General features: G+C 43.1%; 2 protein-coding genes across 3 annotated transcripts; both read right to left on the bottom strand.

The window, feature by feature from the left end:
• Positions 1 to 865: 865 nt before the first annotated feature.
• LOC118309813 lies at positions 866 to 14840 on the bottom strand. The gene is made up of 10 exons (XM_035632333.2): positions 14521 to 14840; positions 12635 to 12780; positions 11833 to 11914; positions 11513 to 11648; positions 10632 to 10834; positions 10357 to 10493; positions 10059 to 10200; positions 8091 to 8372; positions 2629 to 7960; positions 866 to 2294 (listed from the first exon to the last, which is right to left on the bottom strand). The coding sequence occupies exons 1-10, from the start codon at positions 14692 to 14694 to the stop codon at positions 2284 to 2286; spliced, it is 6645 nt and encodes a 2214-aa protein (XP_035488226.2). The 5' UTR covers positions 14695 to 14840; the 3' UTR covers positions 866 to 2283.
• Positions 14841 to 15561: 721 nt separating this feature from the next.
• cbsa (cystathionine beta-synthase a) lies at positions 15562 to 24488 on the bottom strand. 2 transcript variants are annotated; one of them, XM_035635048.2, is made up of 15 exons: positions 24353 to 24488; positions 21012 to 21315; positions 20758 to 20864; positions 20383 to 20517; positions 20184 to 20263; positions 19738 to 19942; positions 19538 to 19629; positions 19259 to 19384; positions 18558 to 18642; positions 18338 to 18443; positions 18002 to 18079; positions 17787 to 17921; positions 17534 to 17642; positions 17186 to 17270; positions 15562 to 16283 (listed from the first exon to the last, which is right to left on the bottom strand). In XM_035635048.2, exons 2-15 carry the CDS (start codon positions 21305 to 21307, stop codon positions 16153 to 16155), a joined length of 1770 nt encoding a protein of 589 aa, XP_035490941.1. In that variant the 5' UTR covers positions 21308 to 21315; positions 24353 to 24488; the 3' UTR covers positions 15562 to 16152. The 2 variants fall into 2 exon arrangements, with proteins under 2 accessions (XP_035490941.1, XP_035490932.1); XM_035635039.2 differs by having other exon boundaries at positions 24317 to 24473.
• Positions 24489 to 24591: the final 103 nt, after the last annotated feature.

The raw sequence follows: 24591 nt of genomic DNA, 5'->3' as shown, positions 1-24591 counted from the left end.
AATAATGAAGTCAATACTGGTCACTGCTCCTTTGCATGATGAGAAATGAACATTATGTTGCTCACGTTACAAAGGAAAAATCCAGTGGAGGGAAATCTCCGCCCCTCAGCATGCAGACGCTTATGCACACACCTGTGAGTGGGAACTTGACCCTGCGGTCTCCCGTTTCTTCCCCTCCTTTGTCGTCAGACTCGGATGGAAAATAAAGTGATCACCTTTCGGTCTGGACCGTGTGACTGTCTGCATATTACGCTGCCACAACACTTGTCTGCCTGCATCATTGGCTTTTTTCAGTGACAGATGGATAATGATCAGTGCTGGAGAACATGGAACCCAGAAAGCCTCAGCTGCCGGCTATAACTGAGACCCAGCAGGGTGAATATCCACTTTGGCTGCCCTCCTCAATGACATGCAGAAACAGGATTAATTCCACAGTAATGATTCATGCCCTTTCCTAGAATAGTAGGAAAATATCTTCAATCTATGAAGTTACGGGCAAATACATTTGGTGGTTCACTTCCTTTTAAAAATCCAAACATATTTCAATGTCATTTACATTGAAATATCTTAGAACAATAATCAATTTCATTCAATCAAACTGTCATGTGTGTGATTTATGAAGTTTCTTTGATAAATATTCTGCCATTTCAACATGTTTATTTCAGATCTTCACAACTGGTTCAAGATGTCGGCTTGCAAAACTTATTTTAAGAGTAATCTCATATTAAGTTGACATAAGCCAAAGTGAGTTTTGATCAATCTCCTTAAGAATAGACTATTTATAATTTTCTCTTCCTCTACAGTCCACTGCTGTGTTAGTTTTCCTCAGACTAAAACATGCAGTTTTATTATATCGGATACCACAGATTTGAAATAAGTTTTATTTCTTTCTTCAAGAACAAAATATAAACCCAGCTCCAACACTCCTTTTATAATAAGCCATCAAAACTCTTCAAATATTTACAAAAGATAGAAAATAAAACATAAATAAATATAACCTGCTGCTGCTCATTAAAGACTCGCGCGCGGCCTCTTGTTACACATTAAACTGTGGTAGTTACACTGCCACATCTCTCTTGCCCTCTGAAGGAATCCTGCAAGACAAACATTCACGCTAAAAGAAATCACAATGTCCGTGTGGTCTTGAACAGTGAAGATGAAAACTCTATATTAAAGTGAGAAAATATCGTATACGCAAAAATGCTCCGACAGCCAATAGAAGACAGAAGAGATCAGTGACAGAATCCGGAAAAAAATATTAGTGGCATACTGGCACATTGTGGTTGGTGGCTGTTACTGCTAAAGTACGTACATGCTGATGGATGTGATTGGAAGACAAAAAAAACTATAAATTGATAAATGCAATGTGTATGTATACATTTTTCTGTCGCAAAAAATACTTTCAATATATTCTTGTGTTTAGTAATAGGGAAAAAAAGTAAACGTGTTAAATATGATGAGGATCTTGACATTGGTGAACACTGACCCCTACTGGTACATTGTGATTAGCACAAGAAAAACAGGCCTGATCAACCCCATGGGCAACTCTGAATAAGAAATAAATTTAAATTTTAAACAAGAATCATACATAAAAACTTTCCAAAAAGACTTTGAAACAGCAAAACTGTCTAAGTTTAGACTCTGTCCACAGTATGTCTGTGACCTTAGGTTGTTAAGAATTGCATGAAATACTACAGCTTCTCTCTTTGTACAATTCACGTCGTTTTGAGAGTTTAAGCTGGGGGAAAAAATGATCATAATTTATGAAAAGAGTGCAAAAAGCAAACAAAAATGTATGGCTTACTGATGTGAAAAATATGGATCCTAGTGGCAGCAGGAGCCGCCTCCTCATTGAGCATCAGTTTGTGTTTTTGTTTTTTTCACAGCTTTCGTGAGCCCAGTCTTAAAGCCACAAAGCTTTCTCTCCTCAACAGTCATCGCCGCTAGAAACAGCACGGAAATTTCCAGAGCAGGCACTTCAGTACTAGCTGTGAGCTACTAGTCTGGACCGGGATTCAGTTCAGTAGTGTCTTTACCGACTGGCTGTGTGTGATGTGTTATGGCCGCTCCAGGGCCATGCGTTACAGGCACATGCTGCAGCAAAAGTCAGTTTTATCGGCTTCCTGTGATAACGCCTGATGCGTGAGTCTTTGCCCAAAACAACGAACAAGCCAGTCTGAGAGGAGTCTGTCGAGGTACGATCTGTCCAGGGGCTTCATGCAGGTCCTCAGGGTCTAATTTGCAATTGAGACTTGTAATCCACATCGACTTGAGTGCACCAGTTCAACTGTTGCCTGAAACAGAAAAAAAAGTTTTGGTTTAACAAATGCTTGCATTATTTATTATCATACTGAGCTCACTTTAATAGCTGTTCATTTCGACATTCTATGGCCTGGGGCAGGTTTAAACTCTATAAAAAGACACACATACAGAGCATACATTGCATGCCAAACAACAATCACCACTACCATACAGGGTTAGTAGCATGCAGCTGTTAAATATACATTATATAAATTGCGCTGGTATCTAATCTGTTATCAGTATCGAGGGATATGCAAAGTCCAGGTATCGGCATCGGAACATCTCCATGTTGTATAACTATTCCGTAATTAAAGGCTTCACACTCACCCTCGTCGTCGGAGTCAAACCCAAAGAGGTTCGAGCACTTTCGCAGCTGGAGGTGACACTGCAGATCCTCGGCACTGTTGAAAGTAGCAAAACAATTGGCACACCGCTGTCTCTGCAGGACGGCCGCAGTGCGGGCCGGCCCAGGAGGGGGAGTGTGCATGGGCGACTGGAACAGCGACATCTCCTTCCTCCGCTTTGGCATGGTGATGTACTTCTCATCGAGGTATGCCGTGGGCGGAATTCGCATGTACGGCCTCTTACCATACATGGCAAGAGCGTCCTTGGTAACTGTGGATATTACATCTTGAACTGACGCCTGACCGTTCATTAAATAGTATCCTGGGCCACTAATTGGACATTGTGGGCTTTCTGCCAAAGTCTCTCCCGCAGAGCGCTCCTCCAGATCGGTTTCGGACTTTGCCGATGGAACACCGTCGTCTTCAGATTTTCTCACAATCTTTGTGTCTCCTTTAAGAATATTCCTGCGCTTCTTACTTGCTTTCTTGGGGTCAGAGTTTTTCACACGGTCAGATTTCTTTAATTTCTTTACCATTTTCACCGTCTGCGTGTTCTCTTCAGTGGCAGTGGGAGGAGAATTCTTTTCATTCGAGCTGCTGGGGACAGCAGGCACGGAGGGACCAGAGCTGATGTGTGTTGCATCTTCTTCCTTTACCTTTCCCACCTCATCAAGAGGGCTGTCTACCACTGCTGCTGCTGCTGCTTTGGTCTCACGATCCGGGAATTGGACTACAGATTTGGACTTTTTAGTCTTTTTCAAAGCAGATGTTTCGCCTTTGCATGGCTGTTTTTCCTTGTCCGTCTTCTTATTACCATCTTTGCACTTCTTTTTCACCTTGCCTGAGTCTGAGGAAGCAGTTTTAGTGTTCTTTTCTTTCGGTTTCTTTGATTTTTCCTCCTTTGTTACCCTCTGTAATTTCTCTACTGACGTGGATGGTGCAGTTGCCTCATTTGCTGTACCAGCAGGCACAGTGTCACCCGTGCCGTTTTGAGTTGAGTCTGCGTTTTGTGTTTTTGCTTTTCCATCCTCATCAGCAGAACTTTCTTCTACAGCTGCTTTGGCTTCAACGTGCGGGACAGCAGATACTGCCTTGGCAGTCTTTTTCGAAGCAAACTCGGTTTCTTTAAGAGGAATTTTTTTCTTGACGGTTTTTGTGTTGACTTTTCCATTTCTAACCTTGTTCCTCTTGGACTCGCTGAAGTCGAAAGCAGCCGGAGTTTTGCTGCCATTTTCTTTAGGAGCGGAGCGCTTTTTTGCCTTGTGCATTTTCCTCTTTTTGCCGGCGGTTAACTTCTGTGCCTTGTCTGCAGAAGTTGTGCCGATTGTTTGATTCAAACTGTTAGATGTCACGACAGCTGTCGAGGTGTTATGCGAGCCCCCCTTGTGTTTAACATGGCTTTTCTCAATCTGCTTGTCCACCAAATCCTTAAGCTTTGATTCATCGACTGATGTTTCTGTACTTTTGACGTCTTGGTCCTGTTCACTGTTGCTCACATCTGAAGTCACTGCTACTTTAAGTTGGCTTGAAAGCTGAGCAGGGCCATTCGGATCCTTGGGCGGAGAAGTTTTTTCTTTGACAGTTTCACTGTTTGGACCAGTAGACGTGTTTTCATCAGGCACATCTTTCTTTATTTTAGGAGGGCGACCTCTTCTCTTAGGACCGTTTGCATTTACTTTCACCTGGTGTTTCTTTAGCTTGTGCTTCACTCTGTTATTGAGATTTAACAATGATGAAGAGATGACTTTATGAGTTTTGGGAGCAGTCAGGGATGTATTTGTTACTTTTCTTAATGTTTGTCTTAATCTCAGATTAGGGACAGTAGGCTGTCCAGAGGTGTCTTTATTTGAGAGATTCTTTAAGACATTTGAATCCTTGGTCTCTTTGGACTCCTGTTTCAACACGGATGTTCTGACACTGGAGAGAAGAGGAACCTTGGCATGTCTTCGTGACGACGTGTTGTGCGTTGCCTGTCCTCTTAATTTACGAGAAGCCTTTAAACTCACAGTCTTATTCCCGGCAACGGTGTCTTTTGGCTCATGATCTAGTTGTTTCTTCCCATCATGATCATGTTTGTCACCAGTTTCCTCACTTGCGATCCTGTCTGGCTTTGTGGGTCTGGAAGCGTAGTGCTCTCTTTCGTGAAGGTTTAGTGCCCAGAGACAAATAAATAGTTGAGAACAACCAGGGAGGCAGCACACTGCCTGCAGCGGACTGTGCCTCCTGGCGTGGCGTCTCATTTCCATTCCTGTTTTGAACCTGGCTTTGCAGCCCTGATGGAGGCAAGGGTGCCGAGGAGCGAGTCTGTGTCTTTCAACATGGTGCTGAAAGTGTTCGAAACTCCACAAAACCCTCATGCAAATAGCACATCTGCTCTTTCCGACGCGGAACGCCAGTTCTAAAGGCTTGGGCTCACCATAGTGATCATCCAGAGCGTGGTACAGGAGTGCAACTCGGTTCTTTGACAAGTCCTTAAACCAAACGCACCCGCCCACAGGACAGCGAACTCGGTCTTGTGGCTCCACATCTTTATCTTTAACAGCTTCCCCATTATGCTTTGTAGCTGCTTTCAGGAACTGCAGAGATTCTTTCTCCTTTTTATCTTCAGAGGAACTACCAGACCCTTTCTCTACCCAGATTGAAGATGACGAGGAATCCATCTCTCCATCTTGGTTTTCTGAAAACCCAGGATTCTCAGATCCATTAACCGATCTTTCTTGGGAGAGCTCCTGCTGCATAAGGGGCTGCTTGGGGTCCAAGTCCTTTTTTGCTTTGTCAGTCTTCTTTTTGCAGACATGCCCATTTACTTTATGAACACGTGTTTCACTGTTACGGTGCTTTGAAGTGTTTTGTTTCTTTTCTTGTATCACATTTCCATCCACTGTCTTCTCTTTAGATCTTAACTTTCTAGATTCAGACGGCCTGACATCTTGAAGACTTACTGATTCAGGAAATTCAGCAGTTTTCCTTGGCCTCCCGCGACCACGACGTGCCGAAGACATATTTGTGGTCTTATCTTTGGCAGAGGTCAGAGGTATGGAAATACCTTTGGTCTCCGAGACCCGGTTTTCTTGGACTTTGTCCCCGGCTGACTCTTTGATCTTCTTTAGCTTCTCTATATGATCGGACAGGTGCATCATGGCCAAGAGGTCGTCTTTGAACATCGTCCCACAGAACATGCACTCGTCTCTTCGATAATGGAACATTGCATGTGAGACAACACGACATCCCTTAAAGTCCTTGTTACAGAAAGTACAGCAGTACTCCAACTTGGACTCCTCTGTTTCTGGTAGGTCTTCATCCTCCTCGGGTGTTTCTTGATCAATATCCTGCGGTCCCTCTTTCCCTCTCTTCAGTTGCATATCAGCAACTTCGGAGGTGTCCTGTGCTTGTTCAGAGCAGATGGAGGTCGACCGGATTTTTTGAGGTACTTTATGTTTACTCCAAGCCATTGACTCCTCGGAGGCACTGTTCTCTGGGGATCGTCGTTTGTCACTCTCCAGATCGTGAGCAAGTGCCTCGGGTGCAAGTTCAGTAACCATCTCTGTTACTAATGTCAAAGCAGATATGTCATTTATACTGTCCTGGTCTGCAGGTGAATAAGTGGCACGAGACTCTGATACCTTACTGGGAGAGACAGTGTTTCCTCTGGGCGTTGTGTCCTTCTTACAAGGTGAATTTCCTTTTGAGTCTGATAAATCCTCAGCAACATTGTTGCAGAGCAATTCTGGGGTGTCCACTTTTGCTTTGGCTACAGGAACACCCTCAGCCTTTGAGGCAAGTGACTCTGTGTGCTCATCCCTACGAACAACATCTTGGAACGGAGAGGACGTAGTATCTGCAGCACCAATGTTTGGATCGTTGGCCGTGTTGGAGACTGGATGGATTAGGTCAATAACTACATTCTGATTGCAGTTGTTTGCATTTGTAGTTGGAGCAACCTCAGCTGAAGCAGTGATTTGGTGTTTGAGGTTTGCTGAGGTTTTTGAGGCAACGGTGACTTTCATTTCAACAGCAGGTTCTTCACAGAGCTCTCTCGTTGAAGCCATGGTTTCAGCTTGCGGGACCCTCTCTAACACCGGGGCTGCTGCTGATGTCTTTGACGCAATAGTAGCTTTCACACCAGCAGGCTTCTTATGGAGCTCTCTTGCTGAAGACGTCATCCGTGAGACTGCTTTTGTGGTTTGCTCCAGGTGGACGTTTTCGTCAGCGCCTGCTCGCGTATGAGAGGCAGCTCCAACTTTCATGTCAGGCTTTCCACAGCGCTCTCTTCGTGGATTTTTCGGAGGACTTCCCTGCACAGAGGAGCGTGTGATCGTTGACACCGAGCCGTGAGCGTTCGACCCATTTCCTTTTCCTTTCTGACGTGGGCCGTAACAGTGCAACAGTTGTATAAACATGGTTTCATCCCGAGCCCTAAGAATAACCTCTTTGCGATGTACAGTCTTCGCAGGTTGTGATGTGGTCGGAAGCTTCACTGTGGGTTTGTAAAGAAGCACTTGGGGGAATCTGTTGCACGAGTCCTCAGTAAACGAAACCATCAGCTCATTGTCTGGTAAGGAGAGCTCAAGAATAACTTGTGGAGTGGGGGCAGGTTTAAGACAGTCCAAAGAAAACCCTCTCTGGTGCTTGTTTATTTCCCTTGCTTTTAAATCAGAGTTTACTGATGCTTTGTGTTTTGCACTGTTCTTGATCTGACCAGTTTCAGACCTCTTTACGACACAAGATCGATGGTGCTTCTGATGTGTCAACTCTTGCTTTTTGATCTTAGTAGGAACATTGTTATCTTCAGGAGTTCCTGAGTCTTCCAGAAGCCACTTGGGTTTTCTAATCCTTCGTTTTGGTGGGTTCTTCTCAGAGAGTCGCGTCATGCGTCTATGTTCTCCACACCTGATAGTGACACCGTCCGGTTTTTTGTCTAGCTGCCAGAATGAACGCCTCAAAGGTTCCGATGACGCGTCCTTCAAAGATCGTAGCCCTTTCTTCTTTACAGTGAGATCGACATTTAATCGTGTTTTACCTGGGCCCATCTTTAGTCTTTTAGATGCAGTGTCAGTATCCTCTTCACGGTGTCTTTCCTCTTTGTGGTGCCGCATCTTTGCTGCTGCCTGAAGTGACCCTTTCCTACCTTTCTGACATGATTTGCTTGACCGGAAAGCAGGCTCTTTGGTGCAATAGTTAAGGATCCATTTGTCCTCCATGATTTCTTCAAGGGCAGCACTAACTCCCCTCTCACTCATCAACTTCAAACAATTGGTCCGCAGAGCAATGAGGTTCCAAAACTCTGGGTCAAAATAGAGGTCTTTCTTCAAGACCTGAGGAGAGAGAGAAAAAAGAAGAGGCTTTTGTACAACAATATGATAACCAACAAAGAACCAATTCTGTACTGCTCATCGGAGAGTCTTAAATTATGCATTTTCATGATTTGTGACAAAGAAGCTCTACCTGCAGCATTTCAAAGCGAACATGGTTTGCGATGGGGCTGTGCTCCACGTGGTACTCCTGATCAGGATGCATGTAAAGAAGGTATACAATCTTGTAGGCATCAACTGTGCGTTCCAAGAAGAAGACAAGGAGAGCACATGCGCGGCAAACCTCCAGGTCATTAGGAAGCAGGCCAGCTATGGTTTTGTAGATTAGGGACTTGGTAACAACATCACAGGGAAGGCAAGTCTCGAGGGCCTTAGCACAAAGCTCCACGCAGAACTGTTTACCATCTTCTCCCAGCTAGGAAGATACAAAGGACATAACATTAAAATAAATAATAAATAAAAAAAGATTTGAATCTTATACATTCACTGACCAAAATTATAAACGCAACACTTTTGTTTTTGCCCCCATTTTTCATGAGCTGAACTAAAAGATCTAAGACTTTTTCTATGTACACAAAAGGCTTATTTCTTTCAAATATTGTTCACAAATCTGTCTAAATCTGTGTTAGTGAGCATTTCTCCTTTGCCGAGATAATCCATCCACCTCACAGGTGTGGCATATCAAGATGCTTATTAGACAGCATGATTATTGCACAGGTGTGCCTTAGGCTGGCCACAATAAAAGGCCACTCAAAAATGTGCAGTTTTATCACAGCACAATGCCACAGATGTTGCAAGTTTTGAGGGAGCTTGCAATTGGCATGCTGACTGCAGGAATGTCCACCAGAGCTGTTGTCCGTGAATTGAATGTTCATTTCTCTACCATAAGCCGTCTCCCAAGGTGTTTCAGAGAATTTGGCAGTATATCCAAACGGCCTCACAACCGCAGACCACGTGTAACCACACCAGCCCAGGACCACCATATCCAGCATCTTCACCTCCAAGATCGTCTGAGACCAGCCACCCCCAGTTGCTTTTCCACCATCCATTTGCATAACCAAAGAATTTCTGCACAAACTGTCAGAAACCGTCTCAGGGAAGCTCATCTGCATGCTTGTCGTCCTTATCGGGGTCTCGACCTGACTGCAGTTCGTCGTCGTAACTGACACAATCGATGGCGGCTGGCACTTTGGAGAGGTGTTCTCTTCACGGATGAATCCCGGTTTTCACTGCACAGGGCAGATGGCAGACAGCGTGTATGGCATCGTGTGGGTGAGCGGTTTGCTCATGTCAACGTTGTGGACCGAGTGGCCCATGGTGGCGGTGGGGTTATGGTATGGGCAGGCGTACATTATGGACAACGAACACGGGTGCATTTTATTGATGGCATTTTGAATGCACAGAGATACCGTGACGAGATCCTGAGGCCCATTGTTGTGCCATTCATCCACGACCATCACCTCATGTTGCAGCATGATAATGCACGGCCCCATGTTGCAAGGATCTGTACACAATTCCTGGAAGCTGAAAACATCCCAGTTCTTGCATGGCCAGCATACTCAGCGGACATGTCACCCATTGAGCATGTTTGGGATGCTCTGGATCGGCGTATAGGACAGCGTGTTCCAGGTCCTGCCAATATCCAGCAACTTCGCACAGCCATTGAAGAGGAGTGGACCAACATTCCACAGGCCACAATCAACAAACTGATCAACTCTGTGCGAAGGAGATGTGTTGCACTGCGTGAGGCAAATGGTGGTCACACCAGATACTGACTGGTTTTCGGACCCCCCCCCCGGACCCGACCAATACAGTAAAAGTGCACATTTTTGAGTGGCCTTTCATTGTGGCCAGCCCAAGGCACACCTGTGCAATAATCATGCTGTCTAATCAGGATCTTGATATGCCACACCTGTGGGGTGGATGGATTATCTCGGCAAAGGAGAAGTGCTCACTAACACTGAGAGAAATAAGCCTTTTGTGTACATAGAAAAAGTCTTAGATCTTTGAGTTCAGCTCATGAAAAATGCGGGCAAAAACAAAAGTGTTGCGTTTATAATTTTGTTCAGTGTATGTACTGCAGTTCAAATGTCTGTTTCACCTCTTTCAGTATGGCTCTGATGAAAGGGAAGATTGAGTTGACATTGGTGGCAGACCGCATCAGCTGATGACTCTCCTCAAGTAGAGCTTGCTTAGATGTATTCAACCGACTGTGAAGTTTACTCCATACGAAGACAAGATCACTGCAAAGATGAGAGTTGATAATTGTTATTAAATGTCGTATAACTTGGCAGTTGTGTTTTTTTTGTAAAAAAAAAAGAAAAGGAAATAAAGGACCAGTGAGTTGGTGTCATACGATGACTTGTAATTACATTAGCATAAATTTTTAGTCAACTTACCACAAATAGTACATGTCTCCCCTGCGGAGCTGCTGGGAGAGGAAGGCTCTGCTGAGGGCTAGTAGCAAGTCATCCTTTTCATCGCACTCCAAACTACATATGATGTGAACTGCATCTTTACCACCAAGATCAACCACCTTAAAATATGTGGAGAATTCAAGTGTCAGTTCAGAATTGTCCTCTATGGTCTAGCTGTGTGATACTCAAGCAAAATTCTGATTCTCGCTAGTTGAAAGACGTGCTCCTCTACAATATGAAACAGTAGCTCAACCCACCTCTTTATGTAGGCAGTCGTGCTGTGAAGATTTGTAAAGCCACTTGAGGTAGACCTGGTGGAAGAACAAGTGTTGTCCTGCAGTGGGATGCCGGGCACAACACTTAGCCAGGGCCATAGCCTCACCGACCCGCTTACAGGACAAAAGGTAGCGCACCCGGAGCTCCAAGAACACTGGCAGCTCAGAGCTGATGCACCCATCCACTAAGGAAAGAAGGCAACAAGAGAGACAAATATATGATGCTAACATTTGCAGCAATGTCGCTAAACAACCTGAGAAAAAAACTCAGATAAACTCTGGACTAAACTTACAACTTATAAAAGGGCTCTCGAGTCCAATTCAACTAAACAATGGAGTCAAACTTTTGCTTTATGATTCAGGAGAATCAGGCTTTTACAAAAAAAATACAGCTTGTGTGAAGATGAACTTGACACGATGCTGAACTAATTTTAAAACTTTTCGATGACAGGCAAACAGTGTTTCCCTTTTATGCACCTTGAGGAGGTTGATGATATTTTTTTTTCATTTAAATAAATGTCAACTATCATAAAGCTTATTATGTCAGTAAGTGTATTTACCTAAATTATGAGGCACCTGATATGTATGCTACACAGACATTTCCTCTGCTCATTATCATGCAGAAATGTAAAGTATGTACAATATGTAGACTATGTACGATGCCCCAAGAGCCCTTCTGGTGGGAGCAAGTACAAAGAAAACTTCTGACAGGTCGCACAAGAAAAAAAAAAAGAAAACAAGGAAAACACCTCTGCTGCAACTCCATCCTTGGGAAAACACTGTGGTCAATTATTTTAATCTGAGGTTTTATAGATAATGGCATCTGTGTTGTACATTCTACAAATGCTGTATATGTTACCTACCTTCATTCGGAGGTAAATTGGAATCACTGAGGATTGCCTGTAAGACCAAGCTGGACCAAGGCCCGTCGCCCTGAACCAAACGCTCCACCTGAAGTAAGTGAACATTCTGATGCCTCACGAGCACCAAATGACATTCCTGGAGGATGGACAAGGGACAAAAATATTAGTGACTTATAATGGTGGTACCACTATTTTCAGAAATGATTCATGCAACAATAATGCCCTGCAGAGTTACTTGTTTTGAGAGGTATAGCATATAATGAAGAGTTTAACTGACGTCCTAAAGTCTAATCTACGATTTGCCCGCTTTTCCATCTTACCTGGAATGTAATGGAGAAGTTTTTCAGTGGCTCCTGATGGAAGTCCGTCTGGTCAAAGAACAGCAGCAACTCAAATACACTCCTGTGACGACATCAAAAATCATTGGCTTCCATCGACAAATCAACCTTTTACAAACAGTGTAAACACATTTTACACCTATGATCTGTTCAGTTGTTTAAATGGACTCACTGACAACGACAAAGAGACAGCAGAATGCATTTGATTAGGAAACTGAGGGAAATCCTGGGGGACAGAGGAGGAAGAGTTAATGGTTGGAGTTGGGTCTACAGCTGGCAGCATTCCAGGGGTTTTCCTGGCTCACAAATGTGCTTGTGTGATCCAGCATAAACAATCAACTTTCAGCTCCACAAATGTTGCTGCCAGCCACCCAGAAAATACTAGACCCTTCAGAGGTGGTTAACATACACATGAAACCAAAAGTTTTAATTAATGTTTATGTGAATATTGTCAGTGTGGAATTTTTGCAATTCCCTGACAAAGGGAAAGTGGTTATGACTGATGTATTGGTTAACTTTAAAACAGTTTGAGTGACCATAAACTTGAAGTAAAATATGCAGAAGCACGTCACATTTATGGAAAAAACATTGATTTAAAACTACAACTTTTTAAACCTGGACTACACTTTGGACCTCACAGAAAATGTGACCTCTGAAGTTCACCATAGCAAAGACGTATCCTCAGCAATTTTTTTTGAAGCAGTGATACAACCTCTATGGCACCGCTATCACTTCAGTGTGCAAAGACTGAGAACCAACTCTTTTGAGAGGTCTGTGTACTCACAAGGCCAGACTACTGAGTGTGTGGAGCACATGATCACAGTTTGGTGGGAAGAAGGTGGAGGCTCGAGCGAAGTAGCGGAGCGCCAACTCAAGGATCCCGAGCTGAGGCAGTGGCACCTGCCAGCGACACGCATACTCCTCCACCAGCTGCACGGAGAAAAGGCAAAAAAAAGACGGGTCAAGAAAACAAAATTACAGGGACAATCAACTGTTTGTATCATTTTGCATAATTCTGTCGATTTTAAATGTTTTTGACTGCGATTAGATTATAAGTACATTAGTAATGCAAAAGGTTGATGTTATGCAGTGTCACCAATAAAAACCAAAGAGAGCTGCAACAATTCATCAACATAAGTGGCAGCTATCATCATTCAATAGTTTGAAAAGCCATTAAAGAAAAAACACTTTTCTATGTTACACATTGGTAAAAGTGGGACCCTTGTGTTTTGGACAGCTGGTCGGATTAAACAAGAATATATAAAGACTTTGAATTTTACAGACTAAAATAATAATCAGCTGATTAACTATTCATTACAGCCCTTCCAGCAATACCTCAATTTAGTATGCTATTAAAAACCAAGGGGAAACTCACTCACTTACTCACTGATTATTACCCTTACAGAAGTTAACACATGGGAATCATGTCTTGTATTATGATATTATGATTTTGCCAGGGACAGGTATGTCTGCAGCCATCCTCATGAATACATAATGATGACCTATGGCAGTCAAGGGCCTGTCTAAAAACAAAATGTGCTCCTTTTCTTCCAGTCAGCCTGTCAGATGCTTACAGTACCATTTGCTAATATTGCCCACTAATGGCGGAGACCCAAGAATTCACACTAGTGCACCACGGGAATCCTGTGATTGTTAACTGTCAGTGTTATTCTCAGGTCTCTTTAAAGTATATAGTGTCCTATTGGATTAAACAGCAGGAAGTTACAAAACACCTTCACGTAAATTTGTCAGCTTATCTGATTCAAAACACAGCAGCTGTGGTCCATGAATTCTCCCTTCATAAGTGCCCAGACTGTGTCAACATAGGAAGTAAATCATTGGATTGAATGTGATGACAGTAGCCCAGTAACAACATAAGAAAAATAATATTTTGGATTTATCAACAGTTGTTATTTTCCACTGGCAGTAGGTAGGCTATGACCTCATCTGGGCAGTGAGATTTACCTGCCACTGATATTTAAATGTGAGATAAATATAATCGACGTTTTAGCATTATGAAATCTTTAGGGTATGACGACATCTCCTGGTGTTGTTGATTTGCTGTTGTTGTTGTTATCTACTACTGCAAGGCAAACATCTACAGGTACACGTCTTGTTGCTGTTTGGGAGGTTAAGACGGGTCATTAGGGAAACATTTCGAAGTTGGGCTTTAAAGAAAATGCTAGCTTACGCAAGCGACTAACAGCAGGGCGACCTCTCGCTAGGGACGAGTCAGGAAGCGAACAAGATCCCTGCTACACAAACGGCTACCTCAACGCACTATTTGGCTGCAGAAAGTTGTCCAGTTAGTGGCTCAAGCTAACCTGCGGGCAAATGTTGGGCTAGCTGGCTCAAGAGAGTAGCCGAGCTAGCTTGCTTGCAGTACAGTGAACACTTATTGTCCAGAGAATATGACTTATTTACAGACTAGCGCGCTTCGATAACATCATCTGAAAATGAGCATGCGTTATTACACGTGATGTTCAAAAGGAGTTATGGTGATATGTGTTTTTTTTAAGCGACTACAAAATGTTAGCTTACATTCTGACGAGCCTACGTGCTAAATGCTAGCCGCGTAGCGACCAGTTCTGGGGGAGGGGAGTCGGCTAATATGAACGCTCCTGTCCTCGACAACAAGCCTGTCACCAACTTCAACAACGGCTCCCTTACCTTGCAAAAGTCCGAGCAGAACGGTTTACCGTCGGCTCGCAGTTCATCACTTGAGTAGCGGCTCAGCAAACTCTGGAATTGTGTTTGTAGCCGCTCAAACTCGTACACACTGCCCTCCTCCGCCATAGTGCCCGTCGAGCCCTGCTCGTAGCAGCTACCACACAACACATACATCGACACGGCCGACGACTTGCATTGACAGCGCTGATTGGACACTGCCACCGTGAAGGGTCGCGCTCCTTCACTCCACCAGGTTGCGCCGACGGATGGCTAATTAGGGAGGAGTCTTCAAGATACAACGTTAATCAACGTAACCCCCCTCATTACTGCCCCGCCGACATGCAGACACAAACACAGCGCGCTAATGACTGTCAATATTTGCGTTCACGTCCCATTGTACAAACTTGGAAAAATTATTAATGCAGCCATTTGTCATCTTGTTGTAAAAAATGGTGCCTTACATAATGAATAATGAACACAAATGTCATTAGTGATTCCATATAAATAATATCAATATCGTTTTTATATAGCATGTGTAATTACATCAAATATTTAATTGTTGACGGTTGTGTTTAGGCACAGTGTAAACGTGTACAGGGTGCAGATCTATTTATAGTTATGTACCCTGAAGCAGCCTTTAAATGGGGTAATAAAGGAGTTAGCAACTTGTAGCAACTGTAACGAGAAGCAATTCCTGCTTGTGCGTGGACTTTGAAGTTCAAACACATACATTTTAATCAATTTGTAATTTATAAAGGATAATAGGAGGCCTGACTTGTATATGACTTGAATATGCAAGATATTAAGAAACAGAAACATGTGTCTTGCTTACCTTTCAAATCTTTTTGTGACATGGTTTTATGCTGAGGTTTTTAAAAGAAATTATGACGCTAAATGTCCCTTTATACTTTCATATATTTCATATTCCCTACATATATACCACATACAATAGGACTTTAATTTATATCCTTGCTCTTCAGTTTTAAATATGCCTTAATTACTGTTATTGCAATATTCTCTTTACAATAACTGGGAAGACAGTTTTCAGACTCTTTAAATTTTATTTAATCATACATATTCATGAAGAAAAATGATGCAATAAAAAAATGATTCTCATAGACAGCTAAGATTAAACAGTCCCTACATGCATTTCTTTTTGCGTACACGTCCTCAAATGAAAGAGCAGCACATATGCAGAAAACACATGCTTATATACAGCAACTGTCTCATCTATATTATTGAGATGGAGGTGGCCTTTAAACTATTATCCTTTTTCTGATGTTTGATTGGTAGACAATCATTTACTATTACAACAAGTAGACAGAAAAGGAGGACTCTTTTCAAGAAGCTGATACAAAACAAAAAGCTTTCTACAAGTTATGAACTTACAACAGATTGCTTGGATTACTACAAGCAGATATAATAAGCAATAATCAAATGCCTCAAGTAAGTACCATCACAAAATGGCAAACATATTTTGCATATTGTATTGTAAGACTGAAGTTCAAATATTAATTAAGGAAACTCATTTTTCAAAGTGGGAAAAAAAGCTTACCTCAATTAAAACACATCTACTAAACTTTTTCATCGTGTTTGTTATGTTACTGTATGAAAAATACAAGTGTGTGTCAATCACATCTCGTCAGTCGACTCTGACAGGGCTCGCTCTCTCCTTTCGTGCCCTGTGACGAAGTTGAGCAGGTCAACGGCCGTCACCACCCCGAAAACCATCTGCTTCAGACTGGGAGTGCCGTCAGTCAAGTCTGGTGGAAGAACAAAAGGGAAGGGAGAAGGATATTGACACGTTATTTTCGACAACAGAGTTGGTTGTATGTTATTATTATGTAATTATACAATCCCGATGAAAAATGCCTGGCTGTATGTAGGAAGCAGAGCTCCCTGGGACTAATTCTATAGAAGGACTCTGAAGAGACTGAACTGTATGATTCCAATGCGGACAGCTTATGCAACTGGAAATAGTCTATTTAAAACTACAATCAAATTCTGTAGCAGCTTTTTTTATTTGCATTCACACCAAATTGCACACTCACAGATAACAGTCCCCTATATGTGCCTGATTTTTCCCCCTATCAAGATCCATGCATTATTCCTGAGGAAATCGTTGAAAATATAAAAAGAATGACCTTTTTTTCGAAATGTTAAACACCTAAATTTAATGGGTTCTTCTTTGCCCATGTTCCATTCTTCCACCAAGTCTCGTGAAAAAAGCATTTTGCAGTTTTTACGAAATCCTGTTGATAATCTGACAACCAACCTACAAATGGACAACAATGAAAACAGAACCTCCTTGGCAGAGGAAAAACATGTTTTGGCCACAAGAAATTGTAAACAACATTGGCATTTTTCCACTTTTTGCTGGTGTGAGGAAATTCTTAGCGAGCAGTTGCCTTTTTTCAACAACTATGGAGCAACGTAGCATTCATTCTGAGTTATATTTCTGTCTATGTAATATTTTTATGATGTTTTTCAGAATATTTCTGCCTGCTATTGTCCAAATCCCATTTAGCTTCCATTTTCTCCACTGGGGGGCGCCAAAATTCTGACTAAACAGATTTTTGAGCTGAACAGGAAAGAAAACAAGATAAATAAAAAACATCTGTATTTGTGTGTGTGCGCATGTTGGCGAAAATGTTGCTGTACTCACATTGGATCTGTTCATGAACCACCAGGGCAAAATGGTCAGTTTCCAGAATCCGGGAAAGCTTTCCCAAGTTATCAATCAGTCGGATCTGTGAATGAAAATGAGAGAATGTGTCAAAAAATATCCAAGTAGGATATGCACATAGGGGGTATTATCTATCTGATAATGTGAAAATGTACCAAAGACACAAAAAGAAATTAACATTTTTAGCAGAAAGTAAAATCTGAGTCTACTGAGTCATAGGTACTGCTTTAATTACCCAACATCTGTTTCATCAACATTTTCAGAACGAACAATGAATTCCCCTAAATACAACAACCATGAACAGGGATGTTTCATTTATGGACTGGCCTGTTTGAACTGCTTGTAGAGCACTTTGCTGACTGGGTCTGACACCTTGATCTTCCCCGCCAGAATCGAGGCCAACATATTCCCCAAAGTCACCATACCCAGGATTAACCTTCGCACACACACAAAGACACACACACAAAGACACACACAGGGGTTGAAGTTAAACCTTTTGCAGTGAACGAGAAGGAGCTGAGTGGTAGTGGGATACAACACAAAGGAAAAAAAAGGCTCCAGATGTGCCCAGAACACTCACCCAGCCTCATCCACTACGGGCGCCTGGTCGAAACCCTTCTCCTTGAGGATTTTTATGGTCTTCTGACAGCTGACGGTTGGCAGCACAGTGAGAGGGGCCGACAGGTTCAAACCATGCAGCCTCAAGTTCCACCACCTGACATACAGAGAGTACGCATTTCACACAATGACACAGGAAATCTACACAAGGAGAAAATACCCTTTAATTCCACATACCATGGCTTCTTCACCATGAGGTCCTCCTCCCTCAGGAAGCCTTTCTCTACCATCCACTTGTCATTCAGGAATTTAGACCTTGAGGGTGAGACATAGGAGCTGCATTAGTATTTACACAAAGAATCGAAACAAAATCAACATATTTGCAAGCATGAGAGGGCCAAGCTAAGGTAAAGTGACCCTCTGGATTCTGGTGCCATTTTGTCATTGTTGCTGCTTTAATCTTTGAAAAGTTTGAATGAATGTCAGTAATTACTACTCCAGTCGAACAACAAGATTGAGCTGTTTCACATTAAATAATATATCATCTGGTTATTGGACGTGTGGGATTCTCACATGTAGTTACGGATGGAGTCAGGCAGGATGACCACACAGCGTTGGCCCTCCTTCAGCTCTTTGGCGACATTCACCGCTGCTGCCATGGCCGTTCCAGAGCTGCCTCCTGTTGAAGAAAAGAGCAGACCGATGAGCCGGCTTTAAACTCAAACTGAAAAAAATAAAAATGTCTGACTTCATCACTTCACACAAATGCGTTCCGGCATTGGCACGAACTCACCGCAGAGCAGGCCCTCGTCTCTTATCAGCATACGAGACATGTTGAAGGATTCCTCATCATTGGACTTGTACCAGGTATCAATCACCTGGGAGAAAAGCGAAAAAAACACATTACAGCAGCAGTTTTGAAGTGGTCAACCCGCTAGGAGAAATAAAGAAAACAATGAAAACGTGTAATTTCCAGTTGCCAGTAGGTGGCACTATTACTGTCCCTGGAAATTGACATTTGGTTGCCTTCAGGCCGACTCTGATCAAAGATGTCAGATCTAAACATCAAATTTTGCAAATGCCAGAGTGGCTCAGTGGGTAACGCAGGCACACGTATACTTTGAAGTTTATGCCTCAACGCAGAGGTCCAGGGTTCAAATCCAACCTGTCACGATTTCCTGCATGTCTTCCCCCCTTCTCACCTTGTCGTCCTGACAAATTAAAGGTGGAAAAAGCCCCAACAAATAATCTTAAATTATTTTTCCCAATGCCGCCACGGAAATATCGTCCAACAAAACCAGAAATCCATTACAGTTTAGCGTTATATCACACCAAAATGAATGCTTCCAGCATTCACCACCAAAAATAGTAATTCTTTGCAGAAAAGGGTCCCTCACACCAGTCTGTGCTTTGGCCCCATTTAAAATAAGTGGTTTTGAGTCAGCTAAGCGTAATAAAAAGGGAGGAAAGGGAAAAGAAGTCCCTGGAACTCACGGATCTGTCCAGCACAGTGGGGATGAAGTCGTACCCGATGCCCTCTACCTCGTACATGGTCTTATCAGTCTTGTTAAGCTCTTCAGGCTCAGCCAAGATAGAGCCTTCTGGGTCAACGCAAACAATCTGCACACAATTTAGAAATAATGAGGGGCTCAGCAGACTGTTCCACTTAGTCTCAGCCATGGCTGGAAAGAGTCTGAAAATGATTACGACAGCCTTTGCTACTTTCAGACTCAGAGACAAAATCTTAGAAAAAACACTCTTCTATTAACTTACTTTGATGTTGGGGCATTTCTCCTTCAGTTTGCGGGCGATGCCTGTGATCGTCCCCCCTGTGCCTGCTCCTGCCACCAGCATGTCCACTTTACCTGTTGTGAGGGGACAAGTTTTGATTGTTTTATAGATTTTCACACCAAGGGCAAATCTAGCCACGTCAAAGGATCTTGTTAAGTGTTTTGGTTAAAAGATCTTCGTACCGTCGCACTGCTCCAGGATCTCTTCAGCTGTGGTGTCATAGTGGGCCAGTGGGTTGCTCGGGTTACGGTACTGGTCCAGGATGTGGGAGTCGGGGATCTCGTTCTTGAGGCGCCAGGCAACGCCCACGTGAGACTCTGGCGAATCGAAGCGGGCGCTGGTGGGCGTGCGGACAATCTCTGCTCCGAGAGCTCTCAAGACATCCACCTGTGCAGAAAGAACCGAACAATCATTTTTATTTCAAGTCCCTTTCAAGTGTGTATAGGATAATTTACATAAAAAAATAAGAATTTTTGTGACTTAAATGATTCCGCAAACCATTTTTACTCCTTGAATGCTGCAGATTCAGAGAGGTGGTTTACCTTCATTCACCATAGTCAATAGCAACCAAGGATCTGCAACTAGCAGGGACTTGGTAGTGATAGTTTATATTTGACAGATAACTCACCTTCTCCATGCTCATTTTCTCCGGCATGACTATTATGCAGCGGTAGCCTTTCACTGCTGCAGCCAGGGCCAATCCAATACCTACAAACACACACAAATGAGAACGTTGTACAACACTGATGCTCAACAGGTTGACCTTTAAAGAACATTCCTTATAGCAACACATACATTTGTGAGTACCAGCACATGTGGTTTATTACCGGTGTTTCCAGAGGTGGGCTCGATAATGGTGTCTCCAGGCTTGAGGAGCCCGGCTTTCTCGGCGTCCTCCACCATCCGCAGGCTGATCCTGTCCTTGACGCTGCCGCCAGCATTGAAGAACTCACACTTGGCCACTGAGAAATACACGAGAGGAATGTTTGTTGCAGGGTTGCATTAAAAAAACAAAAACATTTTGATGAGAGATGGCTCAGGAAGATGAAATGATGAAATCCCTTGATAAGTCAAAAAAAAGGAACAAATTCTGAGCTTAAGCACATGAAATGTGCCACGTGTCAATGAGTCAAATGTCACACAAGGGCACACCTTGGGCATTGTTTGTGAATGTTTCTTAGCTTGAGTGCTGGGTGACTCACATAATTCACATTTGAGTCCAAACGCTTTGGGGATTTTGTTGATGCAAACCAAGGGAGTGTCACCAATCCTGTGCAGGATGTTTGGAAGGATGGCGGGAGCGACAGTTCTGGGAGGAGAAAGTGATGCATTTATTTATGAGTTCGCTATGTACACAAAGCTAAATTTCAGTCACAAAGAATTGTGTCTTTGGTCAAGCTAATTTTTTTTAGTTCAAATCCAAATGTGTCATGTGAAAACTCGACATCAGACTGACCTTGGAACTTGCGTGTGAGGAGAGTTGGCGTTCGACGCTCCCAGGCTCCATTTGCAGCGGCTGGGAAGGTCAGGCCGGATCCATTTCCTCTCCGGAGAAGCGATCTTTGTGTTGATCTGACTGGTTTGGTGCGCCTCCCTGGCGTCTGACACCGTTGCCGTCTTGTCGACCCCATTCAGCGGGAACAATCCCTCGCGGAGCTTGGCGTCTCCGTTGGTGTGGCTGTGCAGCTTGGCGGCGTGAGGGCACACGGGGCCCATGACGGCAGCCTCTTTGGATGAGGGAACTGAAGGCATGGCTTACCCTGGAAAACACAGAGGAAACGGGGTTATGTTATTATCTGTGAATCGATTTTCAATATAGAAAAGATTGCTCTGCTTCAGTCTGTCCACAGTTTCTGAAACCTTTTAACTTCTTCCTTTTTTTGACAGTGTCTGATGGGTTCCTTCATGTGCAGGAGTGAAAGTGCGATACCATCTGAAGTGAAAGATGTTGAAAGTAGCGGAAATTCAGAGTAAAGAACAAAAGTACAATATACAATGAGATATGTCATACCAATACTACAACTACTAGTACTACTACTACTACTACTACTGACATAACGGCTAGCCAAAAAACGATGAGTTGTGGGCTGGGCTAATCAAGTGTCAACAAAAAATGAATACAACTCAATAAAAAAATAAAGCACAGGCTAATTTACGATACAATGTTCCATTTGGCTGATCCCCTCAACACCTCTGACAATGACATACTGGTCTGGTCTGGCATAATTTTGTTATCATCACAAACATGTGAGAAAAGAGGGGACCGGCTCACTTTATGGCTTTAGTTGCCATTTCATTATTCCCTCACTGTACAGAAAAGAGCAATCCCTCCCTTTTAGGAAGTCACGTTTCTCGAGGCACAACAAAAAAGATAGGAAAATGTATTTGTGTACATCCACCTCAGATTATCTGTGTTAATCATGAAGCTACTATCAGCCATAAAATGCTGTAAAAGTCACAGTTGTTGAACTAAATGTTAAACATTATCCTAAACTGGAGGTCAGCAGCGCTGTTGGGTGATGAATATTACTAGTCGGGAGTTTTTCCAAAGAGGTGAAGTAGAGTAAACATAAGTAAAGCGAAGCTGCTTTCAGACATGCATTGAAGACAGGACATTTTTTCGGAACTTCTCCGGATGAGAGAACACAAATGTCTGGAAACTTCAACTGATGCCTTCCATCCTATAGTCCACCACCATCTCTGTTTAACTTGTTAATACGTGCATTCGGTTTCTCTGAACCTTCACTAATACACAGCGCACACAGGGGCCAGCTGTTAAGCTTGTATCCCCCCGTCCCTTTTATTGGACTCTGCTGTGAGTTCAGACATGTTCACACAGACAAGTCAACACAAGATGACTCTTGTTGTTGCCACCATGAGTTCTGACATGTCCACCCAATAAAACAAACAGCTGTCGGGAGAGAAAACTTGAAATGCTTCATATGCTGCTAGTTACTTACACACTTGTCATTTAAATGTTCAGTTAACAACGAATCCCCCTAAGAAAGCTTCACACCATGACTCCAAACAGAAAAATGTTTTCTCTTGCACTATATGTATCAGCTGAGGTGGGTTTTCAGTGTTCTAGATGTGGCCCCACTAGGTCACCAACTGCTGTCAATAGTAAGTGTTTCTCCTTTCCTGCCCAAATTAAATTCTTGGTGTCAGATCTCCGAGGGGGCCGCACTAGTCACATTGCTAATTCAGGTTGCACGGGATACACACTATAAATGTGGGAAAGAGTCTGTGATATGCGGTGGCCTTTCAGGGTTCAACGTGGCAACTTGATCCTCTCTGGGAAAAGCACATGCGGCGCCTGAGCCCAGGCTGAACGGCACAAAAGACTTGCAAGAGGATTTAACAAGAAAGAACTTCCATTTCTTTACTTTGCCACACTTGAGCCAAGAATCTAGTCCTCGAGTACCTACCCGACCAAATAAAGAAATCACCTGATCCAAAGCCTGGCAGCATTAAACCCAATCTAATGAAAAATCCCTGGTAATATTTTTACCATATCAGACTTGGTTATCTGCTTATGTTGTGGCATTTCAAATCTCCTTGGGTATGTTCATTGTTCTCAAAGTATTACAATTACTGGGCAGATTTTCTATTGTTTCTTTTTCTTTTTAAATCCCCAGTTACAAAAATGTGGCCTCAGATGACTGCTCTATCAGCTGCCCACCACCACACAGGAAGAGCAAACTATAGATATCCACTCAGCCATGACAAATGGTGGGCCAAATGTGAACAGCAGGAATGTGGCAAAGTGCAAACACCTGAAAATCAACAACCTATGGGGACAAATGATGATGATCTTTAAACTTGCATGCAGATAACGAAGTCAGACCATTGATGTTGTCATTTGCCTTCTCCATTAATCGGTCGATTATTTTCTCAATTAATGGATTTGTTGTTCGGTCCATAGAGTGGTGGAAAAAATTGGTCTGGTGTTTCTCAAAACCAAGAGATGATGTTTTGTCCCCAAACCAAAGATATTCAGTTTCCTGAAAGCAAATGAACCAGGAAATATTCACAATTAAGACACTGCAAATTACAGAATTATGACCCTTTCCCCCATAAAAACTACTTCAACCGATTAGTTGAAATTAGTGCAATTAGTTTTGTAGTTGATTAATTGATGCAGCTCCTGATTCAATTATCGGTTGATCAATTGAAAAACAGGATAATTCATTATTTTGACCATTAACCTCTATATTCATTAATTTTGTTTTACTTATTACAAACAAACAAAAAACAACTACAATGACTCAGCATCAACTGTGAGACTGTTGGGTTTCTTTGACTACATCAGCAGCTGGTGACCAGCTGGTGACCCAAGGAGCTCCAGTTTTACAAGTTTTTGTAAAACAGTTGTTTGTTTGTTTTTACAAAAAACAGCTTTACAAGTTTTTTCAAAATTGGAACGGACCCCCTCAACTGCCTCGACGCCTGATAGAAAAGAATCAGAGGAAAAACGTGACAGAATAAACTGAGAGAATAAAACGATGAAACGATTCAGGTAAAGTGACCAGAAGAATTTATGAAATTTTCGACATAATGATGATATTGTCACCGACAAATACGCTGAAACAGAACCACATCGGGAACTAGATGACGAATCATCCGCACTGGCAATGTTGCATCATAAAAGCATCTGCGGAGAGGCGCTCGGGCACCAAACATCAAAAACCGCGAGTTTTCGTGGATGATTTGCGCATTTTTGTCACGCAACTCTCCCCCTCGTCGCCTTTTCCCGCTCACCTGATGACAATGATGTGTCCAAAGAAAAAAACCCACCTCTGTTGACAAAATAAATAACAAAAAAGGGAACGACGCACGCGGCGACCCCGGTCCGACGCAGCAGAGTGAGCACGTCCCCACAAAGGCGGTGGTTTTCGTGACGGCACACGTGGACCGGAGTGGGGCGGGGCGTGGGTACGATATCAGCGCGCCCTCCCTATTGGCTGCGGCGAGGGCGTCTGTATGGAGCCCACCGCCAGCCAGAGCGGAGGGTTCTCGACCCGGGGTTCGGGAGC

This window comes from Scophthalmus maximus, chromosome 1 (assembly GCF_022379125.1).
Source record: "Scophthalmus maximus strain ysfricsl-2021 chromosome 1, ASM2237912v1, whole genome shotgun sequence".
Taxonomy (NCBI): Eukaryota; Metazoa; Chordata; class Actinopteri; order Pleuronectiformes; family Scophthalmidae; genus Scophthalmus; species Scophthalmus maximus.
The sequence above is the reverse complement of the archived record's forward strand: the minus strand, read 5'-3'. Positions and strand labels throughout refer to the sequence as shown.